Source organism: Eucalyptus grandis, chromosome 1 (genome assembly GCF_016545825.1).
Source record: "Eucalyptus grandis isolate ANBG69807.140 chromosome 1, ASM1654582v1, whole genome shotgun sequence".
Lineage (NCBI taxonomy): Eukaryota > Viridiplantae > Streptophyta > Magnoliopsida > Myrtales > Myrtaceae > Eucalyptus > Eucalyptus grandis.
Genome location: NC_052612.1, coordinates 53,714,361 through 53,727,280, shown reverse-complemented (window position 1 = coordinate 53,727,280; position 12,920 = coordinate 53,714,361). Strand labels below are relative to the sequence as shown.

General features: G+C 40.8%; 2 protein-coding genes across 2 annotated transcripts; one reads left to right on the top strand and one right to left on the bottom strand.

Annotated features, from left to right (window-relative positions):
- Nucleotides 1-4,083: 4,083 nt before the first annotated feature.
- LOC120287611 (origin of replication complex subunit 3-like) lies at nt 4,084-8,984 on the bottom strand. The gene is made up of 10 exons (XM_039300595.1): nt 8,734-8,984; nt 8,386-8,586; nt 8,074-8,248; nt 7,593-7,762; nt 7,366-7,496; nt 6,562-6,835; nt 6,375-6,449; nt 5,202-5,269; nt 5,027-5,129; nt 4,084-4,296 (listed from the first exon to the last, which is right to left on the bottom strand). The coding sequence occupies exons 1-10, from the start codon at nt 8,818-8,820 to the stop codon at nt 4,084-4,086; spliced, it is 1,497 nt and encodes a 498-aa protein (XP_039156529.1). The 5' UTR covers nt 8,821-8,984.
- Nucleotides 8,985-10,647: 1,663 nt separating this feature from the next.
- Nucleotides 10,648-12,829, top strand: LOC120288335. Its single transcript, XM_039302264.1, has 3 exons — nt 10,648-11,109; nt 11,528-11,617; nt 12,485-12,829. Exons 1-3 carry the CDS (start codon nt 11,041-11,043, stop codon nt 12,827-12,829), a joined length of 504 nt encoding a protein of 167 aa, XP_039158198.1. The 5' UTR covers nt 10,648-11,040.
- The last annotated feature ends 91 nt before the right edge of the window (nt 12,830-12,920 follow it).

The window sequence follows — 12,920 nt, the reverse complement described above, 5'->3', positions numbered from 1 at the left end:
GAAATTGAGTATTCTTGAACAGTTTATTCAGCAAAAGATATTCAAACATGTATTGCTCACATGTACTTCAACAGCAAGATAAAATTAAAAAAAATCATTTGCTGGAAGAAGATGTTTGTGGTCAGATCATATTGTTATTCAATGCTCAAGACTACATAAGAAGAGAAAAATTCAATGCAAACTCAAATCAAGGGAATGGTAGAAAGATACATGATTAAAAGCGAGAGAGTTATCTCAAGAAACTATTTCTCCCCAGGAATGAGCTTCTAGCTTCTAACTTTGTGCAAATTTTATGTGATTTTGTTTCCATTATAAGATTTCCAGTTATGCGTATGTAAGTTCATTATTAATACAAGAACAATGTAAAAGTCAATCAAGAACAAGATTGAAGACCAATCCAACAATAACAGAAGAATATTTTTGTGAGGCAACAGGCACCTTCATAAACATTGTAGTCGATGGATTGCTGCCATCTTTTATTGGAGTAATGTGCTCCAGATATATCAATAGTAGTATTTTTTTCTTTGATCCTTGGACTTTTGTATGGTGGAGATGACTAGAATGTGGGGCGTAATGGTCCAAGGTTCAGAAAAATGGAGAAGGTAAACAAGAGAGGAATAGGCTTGGTAGGAAATTTCACATTGCACAATGTTTTCAAGCTTTCACTTGGACAATTTCCCATGGCAAAATAATATCTGATATATAAAATTAAAGCATGTTTGACGATGGTATAGTTAATTCACACATTAAGTGAGCAACATGTCACTTGGATGTTTAGTTTATTCCTTTTGTCTTTGTATCTACATCTTGGACATTACTACACACATTAAAGCCTCATGTGATTGGATGATTGAAAGTGCTTCTGGCAGCTTGTGGATGTGTCAATCTGGCAACCATTCAATAAAAATTACCAATAAAAATTGCAAAAAAAGATTAAAAAATAAAAAAATAACGGAACAATTGAATATGATGGCACATGCAACATGTGAAATTACAAAGAAGTAAAAACATATAAGTTTGTGTCATAAGCTTGAATTGTTTACATTCATTATGCAAACATACATCACTGTTGTTGAAAAGTGCCCTTAGGGAGCTTGATAAGGGCTATCAACCATGTCTTGCAAATTGGCCTGTTGTTTTACACATTTTGAGGAAAATAAAGTGATTTCAACATTCATTATTTTAATGTGTATTGAAAACTGTTCCTACTATGTTTAGGGTCTTTATCAAGTGCCTTAGGCACTTCTTAGCAAGAAATTTGTAATGGTATAGCAAATATAGAAGGGAGGATGCTCCTGAACCGCATGAATTATGTGAAGTCAAGCATATGCTCAAAGCTAATAAGGCAGTGGGCTATACAGCCAGGTAAGGCAGGCAGCGGCAGGACTATAAATGGATTCAAGCTCCTGAAGAATTGGGTATCTTGCAGAAGGATAAACTTGGAGAGAAGTTTCCTACATTTGTCCCTGATTCTTGTAATTCAGCTTTTATTTCAGATTTAAGGAATCAGGACTCCTTTAATTTATTTCTGAACCTTATAACTGGGTGCTTTCTCCTAGTAATGTTGTTGTACATGTATTTCTACAGGAACAAGCAAGAGGAACATAGCAAATATATAGTAAAGCCAAAAACATGTTGCCAATGAGAACTGACATTCTAGTAAGAATTGCATTGGGAAAAAAAGATATTGAAGTGAGAGGACAGACAAATCATCATAAAGAAAAATCCAATAGTGCCAGATGGTACACTTACTCAATCAGGTATGCAAGAAAGCTGGAAGCTTTATCATTGACCCTTTTCATATCTCTTTAGATTTGACTTGTTTTGCAGTCCACGTATCCTGTCAAAAAGCCACTGTGACTACTTTTCATGCATTGAAAAATGTTGAAGAGATAAAGAGGAACTGAATCTGTAAGAAGAATGAGAATGGAATTCATCCACTAGATAAAAAAATAATAATAATAAATAAAAAAAAAATAATAATAAACGATTAAGGAAACTTACTTGGCAATCTCCACAGAATCTTTTTTAACCTGGGCTGGCAATTTTCAAATTTCAACATATGTTGCAACTCCTTCACCTTTTCATGGATCTGCAAAAGTGACCTCTAGTTGAAGATGAGTTTGATCCAATTATGAGGCTAGATCAGAACAGAAACACAGTTTTTCTAGTATTGGACTCCTGAGTATCAAAGAATCCTATGACACAAGGAATTTACCAACATGACTTCAAGAGAGTTGGATGCTTCTAATAGACCAAGCCACATAAATTTTACCTCTTATTCTTGCGACCATAATGTTCATAAAGTTAGATTTGGTAATTATTAAAGCCTGTTTTATATTCAAGTGAACCAGGTCAAAGAATCACCAGTGAAGACTGAATATGAAGACATATAGGGGAACAGATCTGGATACCATAGCCCAAAATTAGTAAAACAAAATGATTAATGGATCTTTGCAAGCAATTCATAATAGATAACCACCAAGTACAGATATGGCTGTGTAAAAACCAAGGACCAAAATAACCGGTATATCAAGTCAATTTTAAGCATATAATTCATGTACACTCACACCATGCTTATTCACTTATGTCCAATAATTTCTGAGTCAACAAAAGTATAATTAGTTGAAGATAATGACCCTTGCAGGCAAACATGGGCAAGCTAGACAAATGTAATAAGGTCAAGAACAAGAAGATTTTAAGACTGATTAGACAAAAAACTTTTCAGCAAGCAGGAAACCACCTGCCCAAGCAAATCACTTATGTTAATACCTCAATAATATCTGCAGTATGTCTTTCCCACCTCTTAAGCAATGAAGAAGGTGTGATTCAGAAAGATCCCTGAGTCAAATTAAAATTAAAAATGTCATCAACAAGGAAAAGTAGAATTGTTTATGTCATACTAGGATAGTAATCGTACATAAAAATCTACAAGAGGATAGTAAATGAGATAGCTAATACCGTATATAAAAACCTACAATAGCACGATCTGAAGTACCAAAGATATAGCAAAATTCCACTCCCTCATCTGATTTGACGAATCCCTTGAAACATATGCCAAACTCCCATGATGATGATAGCACAGGGCGAATCAACAAAATGCACATATGACATAGCAAAATGAACATAGTTGTGAATGCAAAATTAGGAATCAATTGCTATTCCCTTTAACTTCAAGGCAGTGCAATTTCAATCCTGGATCTGTTTCAGCAATCATAGAGCAAGAATTCTTTTATACTAGTTTTTCCATCACGTCCTGTGCTTAATTACATAAATCCTAGGGAAAGTAGAAAATATAGAATAAGCTCAATTTTGTAAATAACATAAGCAGAAAATACATCAGGGTGGAAGCCTGGAGGAAAAGCTTAAAAATGACAATAATCACATATTGTTTCGCTTCTCTATCTTCCAAAAGGAAGAAATTTTCATCTTCTGGCACCTTGACTTAAAATGGCAAAAGGTCAATGCAGGCTATATCAAATTGGATATTAATTATAAGAGCTTAGAACGGACAAACGGCAACCACAATGATTATGCTTCTTCAGGCAGGTTGGGACGCAGATCCTCATATGTGAATGCACCTGCTTAATATCGAGTCTTTGATACAATTCAAGTGCTGCAGATTTTTTATTAGAGAGTTTGTGCATGTCTTAAACAGTTTAGAGCAGACAAATGCCAAAAATTCAAAGTGGGAACACACATAGTGGATGGACAAAAGGCAAAAGTGTAAAAGGTGATTAAATTCAGAAAATAGTTGCAGAAGAACGTTTGCATACACAACACCTAAAGATGATCTAGAAAAGAATGTTTACAGCTGATGGAAAAACATGCTCATGTGACAAATATAAGATTACCATATCTGTGCTTCATAAAGCAAAAATATAGTTAATGCAAAGATCATGACAGAATTTAATAGCGGCTGTAAATTTCCATATTGCACTTAACTACAAAGCAACAGAAAGAATAGTAGAACACAAAGGCTAATGACAAAAATTGGAAGAAATGAAAGATATTATAGATCTCTCCCTCTGAAGACCTTTGTATTGTTTCAGGATTTATACTTTTGAAAAACACCCTCTTACCTTACTTTCCGCACGCTTGAGAGATAAATCCATTCTTTCTCATGGTAAACTTATGCTGATGTGTAAAACAATCATTTGGAGATGATGCTTTTGTATGTCCAGTCTCTTGAGTAAAAGAACCTGGAGCCCTTGATGCATAAAATTCTGGATCAAGTGCTTCGCACAGTAAGTCTAGCACGTGGAACTCATTGCCCTTTCCAGCTTCATATAGACACTGAAGTTCACATATATTGACAAACAGTAAGGATAGATCAACCATTTCTTTTATGAGTATAACCCACTTTAAAAGATATACAGTGACATCAATGAGTTCCCAATAGTAAAAATTTTAGAAGTATGCACCAAATATATTAAGTAAAATATTTTCTTACTTGAGTTTCTGAAAGTAAACTGGAATACTAAGCTTCAGTGTTCTCTTCCAGCCAAGGAAAAGTAAATGGTGATTAAACCTTAAGTGCACAATAGATGAACTCATATATAGAATAGGACATTAGATTCTTGCGTTTAGATTGCTCACATAGAATTCTCAGTTTCATTTATACTAAAATGCACCAAAACATATTGAAAATTTTCCACATACTTTATGATTATGAAATTGATATACAATTAGCATCTAGGCTTGCCAAGACTAATTTCTCAGGAAAAGGAACGATACACACAGAAAATTTTACACCAATAGTCAAGTTGCTGATTGCTTTACTCGTGTATGGAAAGACAATAAAATACCCATGGACAGAGAGTCTCTACATCGAAGTAAATAGAAGCTGGCTTCAGGTCATGAAAAGGGCATTTACTATTGATCTGAGCAAGATGAAAAGCTCTTCAAAATAATGTAAGCAACAGATGCAAAAAAAAAGCAACCCAACAATCCTTTTACCTATGCAATTCTTTTTGGGTAATCTTTAACATGCAAGTCTACTAAAAGCACCAAATAAAGCCCTTACCAGGACCACAATGCTCCACAAGAAGTGCAGTCTCCTAAGTTGTGCGATTTCAGGAACCAGTCTTTGAACAGCTTCTTCATCCATTTTATTACTAGTGACAAATCTGCAACCGTAAGTCAGTATACCACCTCTTTGTTACTCTACCAAGAAAATGCTGACTTTCTTAAGCACATACCTCTCACAAGGTGAAATATTAGAAGCACAATTGTAGATGGCTTTCGGCAATGCACCATGCTTGCTGCCCTATAACCGATTAGATTATCAAACAAGAACTAAAATGCAAAATATAAACTTAAGGAAAAAAGAAAAACCCATGATGCCCATAAAATAATTGAAATTGGATACATATGCACTTCAAGGATAAAAGAAGAACGCTTTGAAGAAAATAATATGGCAACATATTAAATAAAATCTGACATCATGCATCGGAAATTTCTGAGTAATAATGAAATGTACAGAAGTGCAGATATACAAAAAGGGGCATAGACACATGACGGAGAAAAGATACTATACAAGGACAGCGTGCAAATACATTTCAACAACAAGCATGATAGGTCGTAGGGAGAAAATTTAAACTACAAAGTGGCAGTATGTTTTCATCAAAATCAGGCTTTTTAGTCCTCTTCAGCTAGAAACAAACAAACATATTAGGCATCATCAACATGTTGCTCACTTGGCACAATACTCACTGGTACAATATCAAAAGATTCTGTCAGCAATTGGGACGTGGCCTGGACTTTCGTTTACATTGTCTATAGATCATCTTGATACACAAACTCATAAGTACATTTTGGCAGACATTAGTGGATGACAAACCACGCTTGATAAGGATGTAAAAATAGATGAGCTTAACATTATAGAAGGTGTTACAGAAAACAGATTTGTAAATACATTATTAATATGTTCAAAAGAATATTGCACTGAAAAGGGAAACAATGAAATCAATGGAGACAAAAGATGGAGGGAGACGAAGTTACGATATCCATAATCCAGGAGAAGAATAAATAAATGGAATGAAAAGGGGTGAAGTTGATACCCATGGAAAAATTTGAAAACTAGTAAATTAACATGATACCCATTTAAAGTCATTATAGCGTAAAAGGAAAGGTTGTCTTTCAAATTTGAAGCGTGAGACCTATTTCTCTCCAAAATTGTGGAAAATGAGTTTTGTAGAACCAAGCTAAAATGACTTTCCATTTCCTATAATCTTCCTGACATGAAAAAATCATCCCTCGGTCTCTGTTTGTGCTCTCTGCTTTGTGACCCAAATAGCTCCTCCCAAATATTGTATGAGAGATGATTAAATTGCAGTTGAAATAGAAGCCACCAAGAAATACAAAAGGCAAACCTGTATTTCTTCTTCAATAAGCCCTCTGAGAACGAAGCTAAAAGGCTCCATAGAAAAATGTTGGACACATGCTATCTGAAAAGTACTACACGAAAGGTGACGCTCAACAGGTTGTGAGCAATTTTAACTGTTAGAAGAGAATTGTGACAATATGTAGAATCATTCAATAATCATCTAAAGTACCGACCTTAAGAGCTCTGATAAAAGAACTCAACGTTCCACCATGGTTAACAAAATGATTCCTCATAAAAACTGCCACCTTATGGCTAATAAAGAAACCAGGACTCTGCTTCACCAGAATAGCCTCAACAACAGCGTCCATTCTCTCTGCCAGAGTCCCCAAATTGAACTTGAAAGGATACAAGCACTGCAGCGCCTCGGACTGAAGTATGCTTCTCAACCGATCTGGCGTTGTTGCCACTCCTATGATTAAGATGACTGGAATCTTCATTACCCACTCACTGAAAGAATCTTATCATCAGGATGGCTTCATAAAGTACAACAAAAGAAAATAAGCACGTGATACATATGGTCTGTGACATCAAAAAAGCCAACCCTGGGTGTCCATAGCATAATATGGTGGCTTAACAGCTGCCATGGTGAGAACTAATCACCAAAGAGTTACTTTATTCAAACTGCAAAACACTTTAAAAGTGATCAAATAGATTGCGACATTCATACATCCTAGACCTAGGTGCGCAACTACGTATACCCCCTTAAATTTGAAATTACATTGTAGAATGCAGACATAAGTGTGATGTTCCTCTGATTAAATAGCAAACCAAGTTACACCACCTCTTTTTGTAGAAAGAGTTTTACCGCTTTTCATTTTTAACCTCTTATGTACAGTGGATCAAAAGAAATCTAACAGAAACATGTAGAAGTCACTGAGAGAATGAGCTTTGACACATGCATGTGAAGAATAAGTAAGTCCCTAATTTAAGTATGCAAAGAACAATGTGCATATATGAGGTGGCTTGAGGTGGCAAACCTTAACAAAAGGATGAAATCTGATAGGACAGACCCACAACAACGCTCCAAATCATCTATAATCAAAACAATAGGGGTGTCGTTGTTCACTTGGTTGTTGTACCATGATGACAAAGTAAGCATGTCAGGTGCCTGCTTAAAATTAGGATCGCAAATGTGAACAGTCTAATTAGTTCTCGAATCAGATGCACTTTTGTAAGATAAAGAATGAGAAAATGCAACACCTACATCCACACTAGTAGCTAAAAACTGTCTGAGCAAGCTTGTAATACAACCACCAATCCCATTCTTGGCCACAAAATCCATTGAAGAAAGATTAGCAACATGACATCCATGGGATCTCAAAAATCGGCCAACCTCTTCAAATGTCCTGAGATCATCAAACAGCTCCATGTTCTCTGTCGGTAATCAACTTAATTGAGAAGGTTGCATGAGGAAGAAAAGAGATAGGATAAAGCTTTAATTGCGGTGATGTTCGTAAAGTGCCGATGCAGAACAAGCCAACAGTTATGAGCTCCCTCAAACTAGAGGGTTTATAAACGTACAATCAAAAGCAACAGCAGGATGGTATCAACGCCAGTGGTCATGTTAAACGGTCAAAACACATTTTTATCCAAGCATCAGAAAGACCTATAGCAAAGATTAGTATCTTCCAAAGGTCGAGGGTAGCTACCCAAAAGTATTTGAGGAATCTCAATTAGAGACTTACTGGTGAGGATGAGCCCGGTAAAAAGCCTTCTAGAGACAGAATCTACTGCGGCAGGGAAAGACTGCGCAACTTCAGAAAAGCCAGAAGAAACATGCGTCCTGATAATGCTGAAGGACTCACTGATCCAGGAATGTATAGCCTCGAATGTAGCAGAGTCGATACTGTGGAGGACTCCCTGCAGTGGAAAGCGAGTTGAGAGATCACCAAAAGGACATCCGGTAGACAGGCAGGGAAGTTAAAGCGGAGAGATGGAAATGCGATGCCGGAAATGACGGACAACTCGGGCGAGAAACAAGGAGGGAAGAGAGAAACCTGGATGGCAGTCTCGATGTCGGACCAGGCGTGTTGGAAAGCCTCCATTCGCAAGTGCTCGCGAGAGAGATCCCCGGAGCAATCGTCGTGGTCATCTGAGTTGACGGCTTTATTAGGGGATGCCGGAGACGAGGGGACACTCCTCCGGGATGGTTTGCGGTCGGATTTGTCGGGGGCCGCTCTATGGAGGATGAAGAACGGCTGTTGAATCCGGCCATAAAATGTAGTCAGCGCCGGAGCACGACGAGGCAAGACACGTGAGAACACTGAGGTTTTTTTTTTTTTGTCTTTCTCGGAAAGAACGTTGGGGGGATGGGGGAGCGGATGAGGAGAAGATGAAGGAGGGACCTGCAGACTGTTGTCGTCGCCGTGCTCTTGATGGGGCGAGGGCGAGGGCTCGGCGGGAGAGGGTGCGGAGGCCGCCGTCTTCTTCATCTCGATCTCTGCAGCGAGTTCCCTCCGATCTCCTTCGCCTCAAGCCGCCCTTTGCTCGGTCCCCCTTTTCCCCCTCTCTTACCCTTTTTTGGCGGGAACCCGAACGCTCATGCTCCGTAGGGTTACCATCGCGTCCTCCCTCAAAAGAAAAACCAAAATCGATATGACTTAGGGTGCGTTTGGGACCAGTAAAGCTTTTAGGAAAATGCAAATCTTTGACTTAAAGATGTTTTTCAAAATGCAAATTGTGTTTGGCAAATTGTACTTTAAAAAAGCTCTTCTTTGTGAAGTCTTTGAGCAAAATAGCGTTTGGGAATTTACACATTTACAAATGAGTTTTGTGATAAAAAAATTATTAAAAAAAATAAAAAAAGACCGGGCGAGGGCGGCGGCCACAAAAAGCAACCTCCGGCGACCGCCCGGCGACCTCCGGCGACCCCGGATCCGGGGCGGCGAGTCGCGCGACGCCGTCGCGACCTCCGGCGACCCGGATGCAGGCGGCGAGGTCGCGCGCGTCGCGACGCGGCCTCGACCTCCGGCGACGCCGGATCTGGGCGGCGGGCCGCGCGTCGAGCGACGCCGCCTCGACCTCCGGCGACCTAGATCCGAGGCGTCGAGGTCGCGGGAGGACTCGCCGCCCTGATCCGGGTCGCGACGGGGCGCGGCGACCTCGCCGCCCCGATCCGGGGCGACGAGGTCGCGGGAGGTCGCGCGACGCCGCCGCGACCCCGGATCCGGGCGGCAAGGTCGCGCGACCCCATCCGGTCGCGCCGAGCCTCCGGACCGAGATCCGGTCGCGACCACGGACACTGCGACTGATGGGTCGCGCGGCCTCGGCGAGCTCCCGCGGAGGTCACACGGTGCGGCAAGCGACGATCGCCGCCGCAACGCCGCGACTCGCGGAGGTCGTCCGAGCTCTCCGACGACGATCGCTAGGTCGCGGCGTCCTCAGTGCGAAATAATGCGGCCCGAGAAGATGAACAGTGTTTCATCCAAGGGCACGAACCTAGGAAAAACAAAAAATTCATGAGGACAATTTTGGAAAAAAAGAGTGAACAAGAACGCGTGGGCATGCCCAGAAAAGTTCTGCCCAGGCCCCTCCCCGCCTCTGGGCTTTCAGCCTTAAAAATGCTAGCATTTTGTCCAGGTGCCTTCAAGTTTTTTCCAAACGCCTTTTTTTTGCCCAAAGACTTTGGACCCCAGAAGGGGCTTTGGGGAAGTGGTTCCAAACGCACCCTTACTCCCTGGGAAAAAGATTCTTGAATGCATGTGCAGCCCCGCTCCTTGATCTTAAACCGTTAAAAATCACATGGACCACCCCCATATCTCGTTTTAAAAGCGAGTAGAACTCACATGCGTCGAGGACATTAAAGAATCCTTCCATTATTTTTGACATCATGGCTATAAATAATGCGCTAAACACGTCGTGAAATTTATATATCAAGTATAATTATGTCATTAATATTTTAGATATCGTTATTAAATGATAAGATTAATATTAAAAATTGTGAAAAGAATAAATGAATGATAAAATTGTATCGTCAATGCACCAAATGAAAATGCATGATTTCCAATCACTTGAACATGGCTAGCTAACGCAATGGTTGACTTGTATTTTTTGAGTGCAATCTCACTTATTCGGCTAATTAAACAAATAAGATCATTGATTTGAAAGTTTAAGAGATCAAATTTAAAATGGGAAAAAAGAAAAGAAAAAGAGAAATGGGAGTCCGAGGCGTGTCCCTCGTGCGGGACTTGGGCAGGTGAAGGCGATGGATGGTGAGAGATATAAGAGAGAGGAGGAGAGGAACAGGGTACGCCCCCGTTGCCACTCTCTCAACCGATCGTCGCCCGCTCGCTCGCCTTCATAGACACGCCCAAATCACACGCACCTAAAACTCCTCTCCCCTTCCTCCTCCTCCTCCTCTTCCTCCGCCACTGTGATTTTCCTCTCTCTCTCTCTCTCTCTCTCTCTCTCTCTCTCTCCTGTTTTGCTCGCACATGCGATTGATTTCGCGATTCATAATCGAATCTCGATTTCTTATTTTTACTTTAAAAGCCTCCCTCTCTCTCTCTGTCTCTCTCTATTTTTCTCTCTCTCGCTCGCTCGCTCTCGTTCCCATTTGACACCGACCCTTAAAGTTTGAGCTTCTTAAACTCGGGGGAGTTCATGTTGGGTTTTGGGAGCACCGCCACCGCAAGCAATCCTGCCTCCCGGCGATGGCAGAGCGGAAGCAGCGGGACGTGGAGGAGCTTTATTGCGCCACGGACCTGATTCAACAACCCGAGGCACGTTCTCTCTCTTTTGCCCTAACCGCTCCTCTCCCCCTCCCTTCCCCCACCCTTCCGTTCCCGATCAGTCCCCCTAATCACTTCCATTTCAATTCTCCCCTCTTGAATCCTTCGAATCTGTGCCCAAAAAATTTAAAAAAAAATTAAAAAAACCCTCTGCTTTGAGTCGATTGGTCCTTCCTTTGGTGCGCCGAGGCAATTAGGGTTTGGGCTCAATTTGATCCCCTTTCCTTCCTTCGCGTTTCGGTTTTCTTTTCTTTTTTTTTCTTTTGAAGTCTGCGCATCTCCTCTTTTCTCCTCGCTGATTTCGGTGCTTACGAGCCCCGATGATCTGATCCTCCCACCAACGATTGAAGAGTGCCGAGCGCTTGTTCTTGGAAAATCTCTCAATTGATCTGGATGCTGTCCTTTTTAGATCACACCAGTGTTGAAAGGGCGCTGTCGCATGCAAGGGCCGGGGGACGAGGCCTATTCTAATTCCAAGAAGGATTCGGTGGCTAATCAGGTAGTCCGCGCTTTCGTATCTTGCTTTCGCAACTGGAATTTCGTCTTGTACCTGCATATTCATCCATCTGTTGAGGTCCAGCATGGTCCCTATCGAGTTCGAGGCAAAGACATTAGTATCGGCGAGCAAACTGGTTTTTACATTCATTTGTGGAGGGTATATGTGAGTTCTAGTTGTAGGTAACGGGTTGGTTCGGTTCTGTCCTTAGATTGGAGGAACCTGCCTGTTTGTAGATATGGGAGCTGGACGGTATGCTGAACATCCAAAGTTCCATATCAGTTTGAAGACCACTTTTGAAGCGATAGAGACCGATCCATAAATGGCCGGCACTCGAATTATCCTGGTGCTTGGCTCACGTGCATCATTTGGGTGGTTATGGGCGGTGGTGGAAACCCAATGTAGCCCCTCTAAACTTCCCCAGTATTTTCTTTTCTGCTGCTGTACAAGTCAAAAGGGCTTTTGTGTTTCTATGGCGTCTGGTGTGCGAAGTGTGTTGCCAAATAAGGAATGTCAAGTTGTCAACCGACCATTAATGGCCACATATACAGTGGACCGCTTCTCTTCTACTTCTACCATAATTCATCCTGGGTTAAGTTTAACTTTGGAATACACGTAACCTTTCAAGCCAGAAATATGGCTTTTGCATGGATTGATTACACATGAGTTAAGGATAAATTCCAGAAAGTGTCGCAAACACCATACTTGTGATTGCATTTTCACATGTCTTCTTCTGAAAATTGACTAGTTGGTGTTTTGTATGTTCTATTGAGATGTTGCTTCCATTTCCCGCTGTCTTCGTGCATCTGCCTTTTCTTGCCTATATACAGTTTTACTAATTTATCTTATTCTTTTGGTTTGAATGGTAAGGTACCATCTCCAGATGTCAAAGGATTTGGGGGGCCTTCCATGAGTCAGAAGAAAGTTAACATTACAGCAGAGTCTGGTACCTGTAATGTGTGCTCTGCTCCTTGCACATCTTGTATGCATCTTAATCAAGTTATTATGGGATCCAAAAGGAAGGAATATTCCGATGAAACCTGTCTCGATGGTGTAGCCAGCCAATATTCTGCTAATGACTATGATGTTTTGCGGCCTTTAAGTGGTGCATCAGCACACAGCCCACAAGGCACTGCTGACGAAACAAGTCGTCCACAGGGGTTCAATTCTGGGTATTCCTGTGATAATACTAAAAACAAAACCAGCTTCAACTGATGCGTCCGGTGCTTTAGATGAGGATTTGACAGTACGCAAGCTATCTGACAGGGAAAACTTTCTGAAACTTATCTGCCTCCTAAACCTTGGT

What these genes read in the sequence shown, in the direction of transcription:
- LOC120288335 (XM_039302264.1), top strand. Translation starts at nt 11,041, where the DNA reads ATGGCAGAGCGGAAGCAGCGGGACGTGGAGGAGCTTTATTGCGCCACG. An exon ending in ACCTGATTCAACAACCCGAG is followed by an intron (nt 11,110 to 11,527) that starts GCACGTTCTCTC and finishes TGTCCTTTTTAG; the next exon opens with ATCACACCAGTGTTGAAAGG. An exon ending in AGGATTCGGTGGCTAATCAG is followed by an intron (nt 11,618 to 12,484) that starts GTAGTCCGCGCT and finishes TTGAATGGTAAG; the next exon opens with GTACCATCTCCAGATGTCAA.
- LOC120287611 (XM_039300595.1), bottom strand. Translation starts at nt 8,820, where the DNA reads ATGAAGAAGACGGCGGCCTCCGCACCCTCTCCCGCCGAGCCCTCGCCC. An exon ending in TTATTGAAGAAGAAATACAG is followed by an intron (nt 5,270 to 6,374) that starts GTTTGCCTTTTG and finishes AATCGGTTATAG; the next exon opens with GGCAGCAAGCATGGTGCATT. An exon ending in TGTGGAGCATTGTGGTCCTG is followed by an intron (nt 4,297 to 5,026) that starts GTAAGGGCTTTA and finishes TGTGAACTTCAG; the next exon opens with TGTCTATATGAAGCTGGAAA.